The 18,031-nt window shown below is 39.8% G+C and overlaps 3 protein-coding genes across 18 annotated transcripts in view; 2 read left to right on the top strand and 1 right to left on the bottom strand.

The window, feature by feature from the left end:
* Window positions 1-786: 786 nt before the first annotated feature.
* On the top strand, window positions 787-3,084 carry LOC143343140 (methanethiol oxidase). Its single transcript, XM_076767681.1, has 8 exons — window positions 787-940; window positions 1,006-1,166; window positions 1,236-1,415; window positions 1,574-1,877; window positions 1,957-2,217; window positions 2,298-2,631; window positions 2,712-2,834; window positions 2,907-3,084. The coding sequence occupies exons 1-8, from the start codon at window positions 925-927 to the stop codon at window positions 2,953-2,955; spliced, it is 1,428 nt and encodes a 475-aa protein (XP_076623796.1). The 5' UTR covers window positions 787-924; the 3' UTR covers window positions 2,956-3,084.
* A 1,079-nt stretch (window positions 3,085-4,163) lies between these two features.
* Window positions 4,164-6,144, top strand: LOC143343853 (putative Golgi apparatus membrane protein-like protein CG5021). Of its 3 annotated transcripts, none has more exons than XM_076769163.1 (5): window positions 4,164-4,225; window positions 4,705-4,781; window positions 4,857-5,091; window positions 5,611-5,853; window positions 5,934-6,144. In XM_076769163.1, the coding sequence occupies exons 1-5, from the start codon at window positions 4,211-4,213 to the stop codon at window positions 6,000-6,002; spliced, it is 639 nt and encodes a 212-aa protein (XP_076625278.1). In that variant the 5' UTR covers window positions 4,164-4,210; the 3' UTR covers window positions 6,003-6,144. The 3 variants fall into 3 exon arrangements, with proteins under 3 accessions (XP_076625278.1, XP_076625277.1, XP_076625279.1); XM_076769162.1 differs by having other exon boundaries at window positions 5,599-5,853; XM_076769164.1 differs by having other exon boundaries at window positions 4,188-4,412; window positions 5,599-5,853.
* A 3,571-nt stretch (window positions 6,145-9,715) lies between these two features.
* Window positions 9,716-18,031, bottom strand: part of Lar (tyrosine-protein phosphatase Lar) — a 509,997-nt gene continuing 501,681 nt past the window's right edge. For 10 of the 14 annotated variants that reach the window (XM_076769144.1, XM_076769145.1, XM_076769143.1 and 7 more), the window contains 6 exons: window positions 17,767-17,969; window positions 16,746-16,912; window positions 15,274-16,640; window positions 14,987-15,213; window positions 12,849-14,655; window positions 9,716-10,745 (listed from right to left, as the gene is read on the bottom strand). In XM_076769144.1, coding sequence (XP_076625259.1) covers window positions 10,677-10,745; window positions 12,849-14,655; window positions 14,987-15,213; window positions 15,274-16,640; window positions 16,746-16,912; window positions 17,767-17,969 — 3,840 coding nt within the window. In that variant the 3' untranslated portion in view covers window positions 9,716-10,676. The remainder of the gene's footprint in view (window positions 10,746-12,848; window positions 14,656-14,986; window positions 15,214-15,273; window positions 16,641-16,745; window positions 16,913-17,766; window positions 17,970-18,031) is intronic. The other 4 variants (XM_076769149.1, XM_076769155.1, XM_076769151.1 and 1 more) reach the window with 1 other exon arrangement.

Here is an 18,031-nt window from a genome sequence, read left to right as displayed (position 1 = left end):
CAAGAATTAGTGCTATAGTAATAGTTTTAATCAAATAAAAACAGTTGTTTTTGTTCCTAATTCTGTACCCTTTCAGAGATTCAGCACACGGTTCTCTGCTCCTTATTACTGTGTTCCCTATTTTTACCTTATGCCTCCTAGGATTGTCGAATTTCTTTTAATAACATTGCTGTTCTAAGCGAGTTTTGAGTAACAATATTGCTAAAACAAAGACGCAATGTTAGCTTAAATGGACCCATGCACACCTAACGCTTTTCGAATGAAAATTAGGTTAGATTAATTACTTGGTTTAAAACAAGAGGGCACTGAAATACAGACATGTTCTAAAATCTGATTCTGTTTCTGGGCTTCATAAATGTACACGATTAGACCTTACATCTTATGAACATTCGTGGCCCAATGTTTCAAAATGAGCACAACGCGTATGTACAGCTTTAATTCCGTTAAAAAACAATAAAACTTCTGTAATTTAATTTTTTGTCTCATTTCCACTTGTGTTCATTTCTGTAATCTGTTGGTAATGTTGCGAATGACCCGAAAATGGTAATGGGGCTCTAGAGTCCCAGAAAAATGGGTCGAAAAAATACATTGGATGTAAGATCTACTCGTACACCTCGTTTGTGATAAGATTTACTCGTATACCTCGTCTGTGGTAGAAACGTGCTTGATCGGTGCTTTACGTAGGCATACTTACCGCATGTAGATATTAAAATTATCTTTTCCCTCTTGCAGCCACGTCCACATTAATTCTGGACCATGTCACGTGAGGCGCGAGTATATCGTTTATCTCTAATCATTAGATAAATACTTACGTGTTTGCTTTTATTACTACGTTCTTCCTATTTCAATCGCAGTAGTCTCTTGTTCTGCATTCCATTCAACCGCCTTTTGATCGACCAAGTTTGTTTATCGAACGAAACGAGAATGCCGGAAAAGAAAGGTACATTCGTTAATCGTGTGTAATTCGATGTGGCGATCGTGTGATAACGACGAACGGATTTCTAGGTTGTTCGAGTTGCGGCCCCGGCTATAAATCGCCGAAAGCAGCGATGACCGAGGGTCCACGCGAAAAACTCCTATACGTTGTCTGCATTCATACAGATCCAAATAAATCGGACGTTTTGTGCACTGTCGATGTGGATCCAGCAAGTCCTGATTACTGCAAGGTACAGCCGATCGATTATGCTTACCGTATGTTGACGTATCTCTCATTACGCAAACTGTCACGATGGTAGATCATTCATAAACTGCGTATGTCTTACGTCGGCGACGAGTTGCACCATTCTGGTTGGAATATTTGTAGCAGTTGTCATGATAAACCACGAAAGCGAGACACCTTGGTACTCCCATGCCTGATGTCCGACCGTGTTTATTTTATCGATACGACCAACGAACGGATGCCATCTATCAAAAAGGTTTGTTCAATCGATCGATTAATTTATCGAGATATCGACGTACAATGGCGGACTGGGCGTGACGCCCGGTGAACATATTTATTCGTAATATTAAACGCAGTTATTGGTAGTGAATAACATAAAATGAAAGGATTTTCGTCTCTCTTCTTTCTGGCAAGGTATTAGAACCAACGGAGGTACATCAATATGGAGTATCGACTTTGCATACCAGCCATTGCGCGCCAACCGGAGAAATTATGATTTCTGCTTTGGGCAAGTTGAATGGCGACGGGCAAGGTGAATTTCTCTGTATCGACTCCGAAACGTGCGAGATAAAAGGCACGTGGACGAAAGGCGAGAAAAAGGCAAGCTTTGGTTACGATTTCTGGTACCAACCGTACCACGACGTACTCATCGCGACTGAATGGGGGGCACCTAGAGTTTTTAAAAATGGTTTCACGCCAGGTGCCGCCTCTGATCCTGGTTTGTATGATCATTGTTCGTTACTAACGTTCGTTACTGTATATTCTCAGTATATGCATAAATTAGTCCTGTCTCGTAGCGGTCTACGGCAGAAGTTTGAATTTCTATTCGTGGAGCGAACGAAAGTTGAAACAATCGATAAACTTGGGCCATGAAGGGATCGCCCCACTCGAAGTAAGGTTCCTTCACGATCCAAAAGCCAGCGAAGGATTTGTTGGATGCGCGTGCAACTCAATCGTGTACAGATTTTATAAAACACCGGAGGCTGAATGGCGCGCTGAAAAGGTTATCGAAGTTCTTCCTAAGCAAGTCGAAGGGTGGCTGTTATCGTCAATGTCAGGTACATACACACCTATTCTATATAGAATGATAAACTGTGTTAATTGTTAAAAAACTTTTGACTGTTTCTTTGGGGTGCAGGAATGATAACCGACATTTTAATCAGCCTTGATGATAAGTATTTATATTTGTCCAACTGGTTCCACGGAGACGTTAGACAATATGATATTTCCGATACGAAGAACCCGAAGTTAACGGGTCAAATCTTCCTCGGCGGTTCGATTGTAAACGATTCGAAGGTTCGAGTTATTCGGGACGAGGAACTAGACGCACAGCCAAATCCTGTTTACGTTAAAGGTCGTCGACTCTACGGTTCCCCGCAGATGCTTCAACTGAGCCTCGATGGAACGCGTTTATACGTGACCACTTCCATTTTCAAACCGTGGGATCGACAATTCTACCCCGATCATGTCAAGTACAATTCGTGTTATTACTTTTTCTCCTTCACCCGTCGTTACACATTAAAATAGTGTACATATGAATAAATATGTTCAGGAATGGTTCGACCATGGTCAAGCTGGACGTAGACGTACAAAATGGCGGTTTAAAACTTGACGATCAGTTTTTGGTAGACTTTGGTGCAGATAAAGACGACATAATACTTGCACACGAAATGCGGTAAATGTTTTTTATAGTTCGACATTTCCATAACCGTCTACCTGTACTTAACAGCCACGATTCTCTTTTCAGATATCCGGGCGGTGATTGTACATCCGATATATGGCTACCGGAGGACTAATAGACCCTTTGTCTTTTACAAAATATAATTGATTACGTACCTCTTATTTCAGGTAAATATCTTTCTACTTGTCGTACGTAAAGATTTTATATTTTTGTACGTAACGTTACAATAAAGATTATTACTTTAGTTATTTGTTGTCGACGCATCCTATACTGTTGGTGTTCGTCAATAGGTGTTCTTAACTTAGAGAAATAATTTTACCTACCAAAATAAAATTGAAATTAAAAATTAAAAAATTGATCGTAATCGAAATTACGCGCCTGATTCATAAATACCTAGTAGTTCTAGTAATCACTAGTGTCTGCTAGAAATATAAATCCACTAGTAAACTCGAATCGAAACGCTTTTATTGTTCGTCCAATGAAAAGACGAGTTCTAGTAACATAACCCTATGACTCATGGAAGAATCTCATTGGTCCATTGTCTTTGCACAAGAATGGTTAGGTACCGTAAGTTCGATGCATGGTGGGTAAAAACGTGAAAAGACTTGTTAAACGGTTGAAAACCTGGCGGTAGTGCTTCAAAAATTAATAGAAATGTTAGAATCACCAAAAACAAACTAAGTATAGTTTTTGCATTTTGAAATAAATTAATTTGTATTCAATATTTGAAACATAATTTCCAGAGGCAGAGTATCCCGCCGTTTTGTCCTATTACGAGTCACGTGATTGTGTTGCAAGCATTTTCCCGTTGAATGAACAATAATTTTCCTTTCCCTTCTTAATATAAAAGGTAAGAAAAATAATAACCTATTAACTGCTGCAACAATGCTCATTTTCTTTAAGAGTTCGAAGAATAAAGTATTATTTATTAAATATGCATCGGTGCGTTTTAAGAACAAATTGCTGCGTGAATTTACATTTATTTGTCTTTAAAATAGAAACGATTCAAGGATGCAACGATTGTTTCTTAAATATATTTTATCGTATTTTAAGGATAAATTTTGATATATGTACATATGTAACCTATACATGGTAGATTACATGGGGCGTTAAAAAAAATATATTTTCGCAACATGTAAAGATTAAACAATTTGCTAAATATATTTTAGTAGCATGACAATTAGAAGTTTGTCAAGAAGGGGTAGATCCATTTGGTATATCGTATTTATTTTCAACTGAACAAATGAATCTCTGTGTATTACGAATTTCGCTCCACATTGTAGAGACAGCCAATGAGAATACATTTTTAGGCGAGTTTGATCGTGAAATGTACAAAATGATGTCTGCCACTGTTCTGTCAACGTGCTAACATGGCGTCTGCGTCGGTAGGTGTTTGAAACATTTCAATGCATTCAATTTATATGCGTTGACGCCAAGCTTTTTTATCGTGGTTTTACCGTATCGGTTAGTTTTAAAGCGTTATAATAGAGTTGTTCGTTGTTACGCAAGAAGTTGACGTTATTTCGTTCCTATATCAGAAGAATCGTTTTTGACGTTTATTCGTGAATTTCCGTACGTATATTAGAGAGTTAAAATATGTTCAAATGAATATACATAATTACTCTTTACAGATGTATTTGATCCCTAAGCACATGTTTATTGGAATATCTTTATTAGTTGTTTATGTTCCTATTCGTTCCCAATCTAGTGTCTTTCCGTTTGTGGTTATATTCCGTATTTCTTTTCCTATATAAGATTTTTTATCGCAATGATTTTCGATTTTAAGTTATTGTTATTATCGTGAGATGCATCGTGGGTGTTTTTTTTTTATCGCTTTTAAACTCCATACGATTGTGTTTGTCAGGTCCCTTTGCTAATGGATGACGATACAATTGCTTTTGGGGAGGAGGATGAGGCAGGCCAAAATAGCAACAAATTAAAGTATATACGGACTTGTGTATGATAGTATATAAGTAGTGAGATATATAATACTGGTGATACATTTAATTCTTATAGGCATCCATATGTTACAATGTTTCATTTAGCCTTCAGAATAATGGCAATAGTAGTTTATATGTTATGTGGGTGGTTTACGAATAGTTTCATAGCTGTCTTTGTAGCTGTTGTATTACTTTTGTCAATGGATTTTTGGACAGTTAAAAATATTACTGGAAGGCTAATGGTTGGCCTTAGGTGGTGGAATTATGTGGATGATAATGGAAAAAGTCATTGGGTATATGAGTCGAAAAAGGTTTGTTCAGACCTATATTAAGAAATATGTACCCTTAAGGGTTGATGCACACTTGTTCATTAAAAGTTCCTTTTGTTCTTTGATAAATAATTGCACCATCATCAGTTCCATCATGCATATTTTTAGTCCTTATTTCAGTAAGCTTTAGTTTAATTTGATCAAATATAGGTATCTCTGGAGTTACATGGAAAAAAATTGAAAATAATAGGTATTTCACAATATGTATCTCACAATAGTTTGTATATATTTCAGAACATTTCAGAGACTAATTCTGAGTCTCGACTTACGTGGAATCAACTAACCGCGTAACTCGAGGAATACCTGTAGTACATGGTTTATCAGTTTTTATATTTTACATAATTATACCTACCGATTAAAAATATTGTGCAATTATGCAATTATGTAGGAGCTTAATATTCTGCTGCTATTGACAAAAATACCCTAAAACAAATTGTATTTATTTCTTCTAAGAGGTATAGAAGGGCTACTATGTACCCTGTGTTTCAGGGTGCTCAACAGAACCGTATTAATGCAACAGAAGCTCGCATCTTTTGGTTAGCTCTAATTTTAACACCACTCTTGTGGTCAGTATTTTTTATGGTAGCATTGTTTGGTTTGAAGTTCAAGTGGTTGCTACTTGTGTGTATTGCAATTGTTTTAAACGGTGCGAATCTGTACGGATACGTGAAGTGCAAAATGGGTAATGAACGAAATATATCTGCAGCCACCGGCGATTTTCTGAGGAAACAAGTCATACAAAATGTTTGTAGATAAATTAATTTATTATATCGTCACGATAGTTGCAAAATTAGAGACAATTTGTAACAAACATTTTATCATAGGTCGCGTCAATGATGACCAGCAGACCTCCCCCAACAAGTAATCCAAATCAACCAACTAATGTGATATAGGGCTGCAAATATCGCAGTTACGATATTATTTAAGATATACGATCATGATGAGAGACAAAAAACTTTGTACATAATAAGAAGAAAGGCTTGTTATATAAGTCTTAATAAAATGATATAATAAAGCTGGTGACGAAGACACTGATCTTTGTTTTCTTCATGATTTCCCAAGAATGGATAAGGATAAACATCACGTTAGTTATTAGTTTATTGATGCCACAGGGCAATACATAATGTACACGTTATTTCTCCTTGTCAACAGACTTCCTATTACACAATATTTAATTTGTATAAGTGTTAATTAGTAACATTGCATTTATCATATTCACTTCAGCCTGTTGTATTCTTTCTGGCAAGAAAGTATCACAAAATAATTTCCCATTCTTTCAACGATATTTAGTATTTGACTTATTCTTTGTCTTTTTAATTCATATTCTTCTCGGAATGAACGACCGTAATTACTTACTGTCACGTCCGAGTGACGAACTCGTAATATTGCACGGAGCATAAGTGGCCGATTGTATTTTGTTACATTTATTAAAGACTGCTCCGAAAACGCGAGTTGCTGCTTTTAAGAAGAAGAATACAACAAACCACATATTGCTATACATTTTGGGATATAAAAAAATTATGAACACTAACGATAGACACGCGGCTAAAGTACAAGATACATAAAAGTTTTGGAATGATACAAAAAAACTTAATAACGTTACGATCGGTACCTTATAAATATATGAATATCGTGGACTTCTTGTATTGGTAAATTCATCGAATACAATTTAATGCTACGAACTTATAACTAGTAATATATTTATACAATCATTTAATTTCGTTTCTCATAACGTATTGTATTTTTAGTCTGGAACTTTAAACACGAAGTTGTCGACAACGTTGGCGATACTGCACTTTGGGCAGTGAAACATTTTTTTTTTTTTTTTCGCTGTTAAACAGTGTCGATAAAAATTGAATGGCAGAATAAGTAACACCAGGAAGAGTAATGATATCTTGAGAATTGATGCGACAAAATTTTTTTCATTTTGTTTTCCTTTTTTTTTTTTTTTGTTAACAAGTACTGTAAGAATCGTGTGAATAGGTCGTCTCAATTGAAAGTTCGAAAAACTATCGTTTCTTCTAACAAGATTTTCAATTATTAACTATATCTCTCGTAAATTTTATAATCAATTAGTAATTCGGTTGATGCAAAAATTTGTTGGCAAAGAATTTTTATCTAGAGCGAAGCATCAACGAATAGTCTCTATCGTTTATTATTGTACGGCGGAATGTTATTTCCTAGTGAATGTTTATTTATTTGTCAGCCTTTTTAACGATTAAAGAAAGTCTATTGCAAACGTTACGAAGCCCTGAATCGGATATAACAATATACGGGAAAGAAAAAATGTATTCGACTCGATTTTAGTAAGTTTTCATACCGATTGTACTATTCTCGTAATAGCAGGTTTGTGTCGAAGAAATTGCTTCCATTTATTTTTTTTAGCCATTGTATTTGATTTACGAAAGAAAAAACAGTCGTTTCGCATATCTTTATTGCCAGCGTAACAATATCAATATTTAGACAGAAGCACGATATCGCTAAGATAATTTCAACGCAAAGACGACAAAGAAAGAGTAAAGTAACGTACACGCGAATCAAGTTGGTAGTATAAAAAATAATTATAAAAATAAAATAATCATTTAGAGAGTAACTTTCGTGCTCGCACCAAAGGCCGGTTCATTGCAAACATTACTCGGGGTATAAGATTTTGTTAACGTACGTATGTATAATTGAAAATCGTTAAAAAAATCATCGGGAAACGAATCTGAGTATATCGTGAATAGTTAATGCACGGAGCAACGAAGCATTTAAAATAAAAAAAATAGTGTTATTGAGCTTGAGTAAACAATGATTAAGTAGTTTATCTTTCAACGACGACCGAGCCATTTAAGTACTATTACAAGTACTGATAATACGTAGTAATAGATCAGACACAATGGCCTTCAGTCTTACAAGATGAAATAAAAATGATATGAGACAAGAATAAATGCACGTTCTGAAAAAATGCAGTATGTACTTAGTCTTTAATGTAAATCCCGTGTTAAAAAATAACGTATGCACGGTAAGATTGCATTGCAAAAAAAGAAGAAAAATAAACAGAGTTATTGTACAAAAGGTTAAAAAAGATTATATCAAAAAATGTGTCAATAGAATGAAAAGCGTTAAAATGAAATCTGACGAATGTGTAACAAACAACGTGCTTTTCGGATAACACGCATCAATCCCGATAGTCTGGAAAATATCCACACAGCTTCTTTTTAATGCGTACTCTCTTCATTTGTGATGTTTTTAATATATATCTATGTATATATTATTTATCATCTTATATATATATATATATATTTATATTTATATTTATATATATATTTATATTTATATAATGTTGCTAATGACAGACGGTGCATTTATGTACACTTAGTCACAATTCCTGACCCTCGAACCACTTTTAAATGAAAATTTATGCTCGATTTGTTTGGGATATTAAGTTTGGGATATCTAAAGGTCGAATTTAAAAAATTAATACTGACTGTTTTTAAATGCTATACCGAGCGACTGGGTATTGTACGAGCAAACGATCGAAGCCAAACGAATGCCAAAAACCAAAATGGATCCTTTTCTTACAGGAGAGTACAGTCGTTATCGATATACTTACACGTTTTAGTAAATAGAATTGTACGTTCTATTGTATCGAACAGCGATAGAATAACTCTATATACCGAACGGTACGACGAAGATTTTCGAGATATAGAAGGTATACAAACGAGCATATTGTTTATTGTCTTCGTAGACTACGAACTTTGCAACTCTTTGAATTACAATATACAATTAATACACGTCGAATGTTTCGATCGTTATCAAAAAGGATATGCTGTGTGTATGTGTGTATGTATGTGTGCGTGTGTTTTTGTGTGTGTGGGATCGATTGCATCAGCGTCAACGTTCGTTTTTGGCATTGATTTGGCGTTTCAGTAGATGACATAATATCTCGTCGATTTTACGGGGTTTTAATTCTGTTCGATCGTAAACTATGATTCTGGTACGTTGTACTACGAAATAGACGTCTCAGTTTTAATATAAACCGAGTCAGGAATAATCGAAGTCGGATTCAGATAACCGGGTAGAATCGTTAAAAGTAGCGTCGAGATAGAAGCCTATAATGGAACTTTGTACACGAGGGCGTCGAGGGCTCGGGGGGGAACAGTACGCAAATCCGACATACAGTGCTTCTAGTTAAATTAGTTTTTCATAGAAACCCGCACAACTCTTTTTGTGCATTTAAATTGAATATAGGCACCGTTTCCTTTCACTCTTCCTTCATTCAGACAAACCTGTTTTTCATTTTGTTCTTCTAATGGCATCGCTTACACTCTAATCTTAGAACAATCGCTTACGGTCTACTTAAAATTACAGTAGGTAATGAGAAGATCCCTATCGTGCGTAATGGGCTCAGCATGAATAATTGTCGATTTGGCAGTATGGTAATTTTCGAGTCGGTGAGCGGAAACTCGCGTCCCTCTGGTTTTCTCTCGACGCTCGTTACGGAGATCTTTTGCAATTTCTCTCTTCTTGATATCGTTTTTGTCGCATCGATAAGTACTTTTAGAACGTGCCACGGTCTGCGTTTTACTTTTCGATTTCTGTTTTTCTTTTTTTTTTTTCCCCCTTGTATTTCCAGACAAAACGCACTCTAGCGCGCGTCGATCGTTCGCTTTCAGACATTGACGTTTCCCACAAATATGGAAGCACTGTTCTCCAACGGATAGGAAAAGTTTGAACTTGTATTCGCGTGTTCGATATCGCGAGGCACACGATCGCGTTAATCCCCGTCAGTTCGTCTTAGCTTAGCAAAACCTAGACTATCTAAGCAACCGTAGTTTCGCGAGGGACCTGGAAAAAACGTAATCGCAAGGTGTCCACGGATGATCGTGAGTCGGATATGTTTCAATGATCGAACTTTCGATTACGATTTTTTCGAGATCTTCTTTTTTTTTTTTTTCTTTTTCATTTTCTTTAATAAGAATCAGTCTCCGTCGTTCGATCGATTTTCGTAAACGCGGAAGTCGCTCTCGTGTCCGTGTACTTCTTGTCTCTTTTTCTAGAATCCTTTAAATTGTATTTTTTGTTTGTTGTTCCGTAACCCGTAGAAGAACTTTCGGGAAAAGGATATTTTCTACAGATATGATTGTTTCTACGATTACTTTAGCCGTACGTTCTAAACGGCAGTCTTCTTGTTCCGTTAGTCGTTCGGTAATTCGAATAAAATTTATATGAGCACTTACGATACCGCGAAAAAAATTAAAAATGTCTTCCGCACGGCCGAGATAGCTGCAAAACACCATTTACTAAGAATACTCGTGGCTGCCTACGCGTTAGTTGCCCAAGAAGTTTGCCGAAAATCGCGTCTCTACTGTATTTGTCCATGGAAGGTACGAGTATAGTTATGTTATGCCCCGGAATCATAGTATAGGCTACATTTCCCGTTCATTGAATAGTTACACATACTCCTTGAGTACTTCATTGTACTAGACGCGTCGTACTTTTGCCCGCTCTCCGACGTCTCTCTCGCTCCTTTGACGATCCCTCCTATCCCTGGTGGATTCCCTTTCCTCGCGGGTATCGGGTTGTCAGTTGGCATAATGATCGAATGAACCCAAGTACTCCAGACTGGCACGATAACAGAACTGATATTGGTCCTATAGAAACAAACGAAAATATTTTATTTACAGCTCAAAGAGCACACTGTCCAAGAATTAAAATCCTTTTTTCGTTCTTCGATATCCATTAGATATTTCTAGTAGAATTCCTCCACCAGAAAACTACACACGCTACGTAGTAGGATGTCCATATCCGCGAGAGATACATTATTGTTCAATTCATGGTAACACATTAACAACGGGGCATCTTTATTAAAACTTTCATGTACGACGAGTGATGTATTTAGACCAAAAATATGCTTTTGAATTGACTACAGTGATGTATTTCGACTGCCAGAAAAACACTAATAAATACAGGGTGTTCGGCCACCCCTGGGAAAAATTTTAACAGAGGATTCTAGAGGCCAAAATAAGACGAAAATCAAGAATACCAATTTGTTGGTGGAGGTTTCGCTAAAAAGTTATTAACAATTAAATTCAAAAATTTCAAATCGTTCTGGAAAAATTATTTTCGGCTGCAGGGGTCAATTACAATCATTTTTCGTGAATACACATACTTTCGAAATCCTACCCACTTTCGAGAAAAAAATTCGAGTAAGTGCTGAAAGTTTTGGGTGGAAAAAAAGACTTTCGAATCGTCTTGGAAAAATTATTTTTAGTTGCAGGGGTCAATTGCAAGCATTTTTGGTCAACAGACATACCCCCGAAATCCTACTCAGTTTCGAGAAAAAAATTCCTTACCGAAAATCTAATTTCTGGCCAGAAATGTCTGCCCAAATTTTCATGTGAATCTTTAAAACGACATAACTTCTGAACGGATTGGACGATTTTAATGTTTAAAAAAGCAAACTACGCGTATTTTGATGGAGAATATGTACAAATCGCAAAAATATTCGAAGAGTTGATCCTTGACCACGAAAAATGAGGAAAACCCCATAAAAATGGTCCAATTTTCAAACGACCATAACTCGTACAATAGTGTATATATTTCAATGAAACTTTTTTTTTAATTAGAGCCCATGGGTACCTACAAAAAAGTATTAGTCAACTTTTCTGTAGGGCGTCAAACAAAATTACTAGAAATGAAAAACGAATTTTTAAGAAAAATCGACAGGGTGCCTAAATTTTTCGACGAAAAAAAAATTTTTCAAATTGTTCTAAAAAAATTATTTTCGTTTGCAGGGGTCAATTGTAATCATTTTTGGTCAATAGACATACCCTCGAATTCCTACGCAGTTTCGAGAAAAAAATTCGAGTATGTGGTGAAATTTTCGGCGAAATTAAAAATTTTTAATTCGTTCTAAAAAAATTACTTTCGGTTGCAGGGGTCAATTATAATCATTTTTGGTCATTACACATACCCCCGAAATCTTACTCAGTTTCGAGAAAAAAATTCATTACCGAAAATTTCATGTCTGACCATACCGTCGATATGTTTCACTGAAATTTCACGCATATGTTTAAAACACCATAACTTCTGAACGGATTGGACGATTTTAATGTTTAAAAAAGCAAACTACGCGTATTTTGATGGAGAATATGTACAAATGGCAAAAATATTCGAAAAGTTGGTCCTTGACCTCGCAAAATGAGAAAAACCCTATAAAAATAACCAAATTTTCAAACAGCCATAACTTCTACAATTGTGAATATATTTTAATGAAACTTTTTTCTGAAGTAGGGCCCATGGGTACCTACAAGAAAGTATTAGACAACTTTTCTGTAGGGCGTCAAACAAAATTATTAAAAATGAAAAAGGAATATTTAAGAAAAATCGACAGGGGGTAGGTACCTAAATTTTTCGACGAAAAAAAAATTTCTAAATTGTTCTAAAAAAATTATTTTCGGTTGCAAGGGTCGATTACAATCATTTTTGGTGAATACACATACCCCCGAAATCCTACGTACTTTCGAGGAAAAAATTCTTCACCGAAAATATACTGTGTGGCCGGAAATGTTTGTATAACTTTTTAACGAAGCCTCAATCAACAAATTAGTATCCTTGATTTTCGTCTTATTTTGGCCTCTGGAATCTCCCATTAAAATTTTTCCCAGGGGTGATCGAACATTCTGTATATACCCTGATTAAGGGGGGAAACCACCGTGACGGCTGAAAATAAAGGCAATTCCGATCGTACTGACCTCAGTTTGAACCATCGCGGGACGCTGCGTTCGCAATATTCTGACAGTCTGGAATATGTCGACGACCCCCTCGTACTGCATGCGTTCCAGCACGATGCTGAGCGTGATAAAGACGCCCGTTCTTCCGACGCCGGCGCTACAATGCACGGTGATCGGTCCGTCCTGGCCGAACTGCTCCTTCGTTTTATGCACCTGACCGATAAAGTCGATGAATCCGTCGCCAGACTTGGGTACACCCTGTTCCGGCCAGTCGATGAACTGAAACTGTCTGACCGTGCGACTGGCCCCGTCGCGCGCGTCCGTCACTTTGAACTCGCGCAGAATGTACTGTGGCATGTTGTATTCCGCGATCGGATCGACGACGAAGCATTGGTAACGAATGGACCTGTCGGACGGCCAGTACTGATGGCACTTTTCTCTACCCATTTCCTTCAGTTTCGTCAGCATCACGACGATCGTGGAGTTGTGCTCCCAGAGCATGCGCCAGAAGTCGTCCGTCGTGTCGCAGAGAGGGCCCTGGGTAGCGATGTAGGCGCCTCGATAACGATAACCGTCTATCAGGCTCGCGTTTATGTAATCGGAACCCTCGATGTTGCGCTGAGGCTGCAGGCACACTCTGGCGCACTCGTACGGCAGAATGTGCACCAGCCGGTTTTTGTGCTTGTTGCAGGGCAGGTTCGCCGATATGAATCGCGACGAGTCCACCTTGATGTTTGAGAGCTTCTTGAACTCCAGCTCCATGCCGGTTATGTTGTCGATCTCCGGTTGCATGAGCTTCTGGATGTGGGAGTGGAGGTTTCTGGCGGGCACCTCTGTGTTACCGCAAATCACCGCCTCGTAGAGCGCGTCGTGAATGAATATGTACTGATCCTCGGTCTGCACCATGTAGTTCCTCTGGGCGCGCAGGCAGGTCACGTGACCGTATATGTCGATCATCTTCTCGTGTTTGATCCTCTCGAGCATCGAGTCGATGACGATGAAACAGCCGGTCCTACCGACCCCGGCGCTGCAGTGGACGATCAGAGGTCCGCTCTCGGGTGGATTCAGGGAACGTACTCTGCGCAAAAATTGCAAGAACGGGGCTGGATGCTCGGGTACACCGTGATCCGGCCAGGCCGTGAATTGCAGCTGCTTTATCTCGCGTCTCTCGGAATATCCGGCCCGCGATACTTGAAACGTTCTGATGCAATAGGTGGCCAGCTCTTGTACGTCGGTGATCGTCACCGTCATCAGACCGTACGTCTCGGATCCCCTGGTCGGCCAATACTGGTCGCACTTTATCCTCGTTCTCTCCTCGAGTTTCGTCATCATCACGATGGTGCTCGACCGTAATTCCCAGCACATTCGCCAAAAGTCGCCGAAAGTCTCCTGAAGCGGCCCCTGGGTGGCCACGTACGCGTTCTGTTTCCTATAACCGTCGCAATAGTTCGCGTTTATGTAGTCCGTGCCCGATATACCGTCTATCATCTGAAGAATCGCCCTCGAATGGTCGTACGCGATCACGTTCGCGTAACGATTCTTCGACGCGTTTATCTCCATGTTCGAGTGGTCCCACGTGAACTGTTGCCCGGGCTCTATAGACTCGTATTCCTGGCTGAACTTTAGATTGTCGTTCGCTTTTAGACACTCGATGTGATTCCCTAGCTCGCTGATATGGATAGGTGGATGAGAGATCATGCCGGGCGTTTGGAAATTCAGACGACGCATTTCGACCGGATCGGACGGGGCGTGGTTCGAACTGATGTCGGCGGCCATTAGCGGTCGAGTTACCGCTGCTTGGTCGGGTGCTTTGCACGGTTGTCTTCGCCTGAAACGATTGCAAAATTGAGAAACTGATGGACAAAATTACGTGCCTAACGTTTCTTTGTAAATACTTCGTCATTGACGGGCAATATTTATTTATTTACGAGTATGAATCCCCTTGTATACAAAGATAGGGAAACATGAGTATAAAATATACACGCGAGTAACAAATTGCAACCAAATATAAACATAGCAGACGCTATACCCAGTCATACTACTTACAAAATTTATGTAAGTTTTCTTCTTACAGTACTATCTAATTTTTGCATGAAAACATTGCACAACTCAGCCCTCAAAGATTTAATAAATAATATGTATATTGATCCCATTCTTACTTTTTAATAACAAACAGGAGAACCAGAAACACGCTGACCATCGACGCCGCTATTATCGGACCGACCACCCACACCATGCCCGGTTCTTGCCCGTTAGTTTTTGCAATGATCTCTGGATTTCCATCTACCGGGGTGTTCGGGTTAGGACGTCGCGGTGGTTCACCGGGTGGTACCTCCCTCATATCGAGCGACAGATACTCGGAGAAGGGCGACGACGTGTACAGATGCTGCAAGGTAAATATTTGTCGATCAGACTCGGTTTCTATTCGCGTTCTTCTACGTCTTACCTTTCTGGGCGTGTCGACGACGGCGCGCACGAAGATTCGGTACCGTTTGTTCTTCTCGAGTTTCCGATTTTCGTAGCCCTCGTATATCTCTCCGCTGCCCAAGTGGAACGTGTACGGAATGTCCCTGTGCGGGAATTTGGCCGCGATGTAGGGGGCGTTCGCTCTTTCCTCTTTGGTGCCCTTGCCCGTGATCATGTCCTCCGTCAGTTCGTCGGGTTGCTTGTCCATCGTCGACTTGTCCTCGGGCACGACGATCAAGTAGTAGTGAGAAATTGGTCCGTATTCCTCGGAGGCCTGAGGCAAGATCACTTGAATTTCCTCGCCGTTCACCACCCCGTAAAAGTCTGGCTTGACCATGGGCTTCGGGGCCGCCATTTGCGTGGTGACCGTGATCTTAGCGGGCGGCCTGTATTGCCCGTCGCGTGGCACCGCGCTCACGTTCACGTTGTACGTGGTGAACGGTTGCAGTTCGTTTATCGTGGTGGTCGTGTCGCTGGGATCCAAGAGGATCTGTTTGCGCGCAACGTTTTGTGTCTGCGTGATGCCCTGCGAGTCGACGAACTCTTTCACGGCGTCGAAGGAAACTTTGTAGTTGACCGGGTTCAGTTTTATAGGCGGCGTCCAGGAGAGAGTCATCGAGTGGGTGGAGGAGTCAGGCGCCCTTAGATTCAACGGGACGTCTTCCGGTTTCACTTTCACGGTCACCTTGTCGCTGAGCCTTCCCAGGCTGGGGACTTTGTTGTATCTCGCGGCAACCGTGATCGCATATTGGGTAAACTTCTCCAAGTTGACGAGATCCGCGGATTCCGTGAGACCAACGGTCTTCTGTTTCCATTCGTCCAAGTCCTCCACGGCCGTAGTCGTGTAAAATATTTGATAACCAGCGATCTTCCCACGATTGGGCACCGCCTCCCACCAAACCTCCACGCTGGTCTCCGACGTGGCCACCGCTTTCACGGACATCGGTGCCCGGCCAATGTCTTTGTCCGTTATTATCGTGATCTTCTCCGAGTAAGGGCCGCTGCCTTTCGACGTGTGAGCCCTCACGTGAAACACGTACTCCGTGTTTTCTTCCAGGTTCGTGAAAACAGCCCTCGTCTTGGTCGTGTTCCGGTCGATGATCGTCGAATGGTCGTTTTTCTTATTGAATTGAATGTCGTAACCGATTATCTGGCCGTTCCTGTACTTTCGGAGGGGCATGTCCCACGTCACGCACACCGTATCGGGCGTTTGAAAGAAGTACGACAAATTTGTCGGCGGCCCGCTAGGTTCTCCTTCGGGGCTGGACCAATATTGTACCGTTTCTTGCCCGAACCCGATCTCGTTTTGTCCAGCGACCCTAAATTCGTATTCTACACCCCGTTCTTCTGCGAATAAAACACGTAAGCCAACGGTTCGCATAATCGAGTGCTATCTTACCGGAAAGCAAACGAGAATCGTTTGGGGGAAAAGTAAAGTTCTAGCTAGCTTACCAAGACCCTTGATTTTGTAGGTGTGTTGATCCGTTCCTTGGATAAATTCTTCTTTGAGCGTCTGATTTTTAATTCCGTATCTTATTCTGTAGCCCGAAAGAACGCCAAAAGTTTGCGTGGGTTGTGCCCAATCTAGCTCGAGCTCGTCGCCATCTTTGAGCGGAATTCTGAAAACGTCGGTCGTGTTGTTAACGCGATTTTAATTACCTTCCGATGTACGTAGGAAATATATAGCAAATATGAAAGGAGAGAATTTTCAGTTTTCACTATCTTACTAAATACTTGAATTTTACAAACGTGCAGTTCTGAAAGTATTAGTGTTTTCTCCATAATTGAGCCACTGTTAGAAGCGGCAAAGCTTCCCCTTTAAGATGGCTTTTGTTTTTTTGTCGATTCGACTTTCCGTTTCGGAGATATCGTAATTTATGTAAAGGGGTAATTTTTCTAATTCGACTATCTCTGTCTCCGTCTGACACGTCGCGTTGGGCCTCTCGCTCGCGCGTGAGTCGTGACCTAGTTACTACGATCACGTGCGGTAAACGACCTTGGCAAGGCCGTAGTGAGAGTTCATTAACCTCGCGACGTAAACAAACGCCTCGAATCCTCATATCTCCGGAACTAGCCACCGCATCGACTCGAAACTAAAATCCCCATATCTTCGGAACTAATAAAGCTATCGGCTTATTCAAACGCTCATTTTAAAGGGCATTTCATCCCCTATCCGACAATTATACCAACTACTATAATTTATGCTGTCTTCTGTGTTTATTTTTAAATTTACTTTGACTTATTCATTTTACTTTATTCATCGTACGACTAGTGTGCAATAAAACTAGATTATAAATTGTGTATTTAATCGAAAATGAATTTAACTTTGGACACAGGATGTGTGCGTAATTACTATGTCACCATTTTATTTATTTGACCGTCTCACTATGCGTGTTCGCTGTTCGATCTTGATCGAAAGGTAACGTAAGAGCACGTTTTGTGAATTTGTGAGGTAAATCGGGATTCAACGTACTTGACGGTAACATGAGGTCTGTTTGGTACACCTCCAGGTGTTCTGACGTGAACCGGTGTCGAACGTTTGCCGTCTCCTTTTCTCGTCAAGGCGGTTACTTGAACCGAGTATTTCGTGTCTGGTTGCAAACCGGCAATGGTCACTTCCAGTACATCGTCTTCTTGCACGTCGCGTCGTATCGGTTCGTTCAGGAGATCCTTTCCCTGAAACAGACACGACAATTAAAACGTAATAATTTCGTTTACGTCCACTTTTGTCGCTCGTT

Source organism: Colletes latitarsis, chromosome 7, assembly GCF_051014445.1.
Source record: "Colletes latitarsis isolate SP2378_abdomen chromosome 7, iyColLati1, whole genome shotgun sequence".
NCBI classification, from domain to species: Eukaryota; Metazoa; Arthropoda; class Insecta; order Hymenoptera; family Colletidae; genus Colletes; species Colletes latitarsis.
Note: the sequence above shows the minus strand (reverse complement) of the source record. Positions and strands in the feature narration are given on the sequence as shown.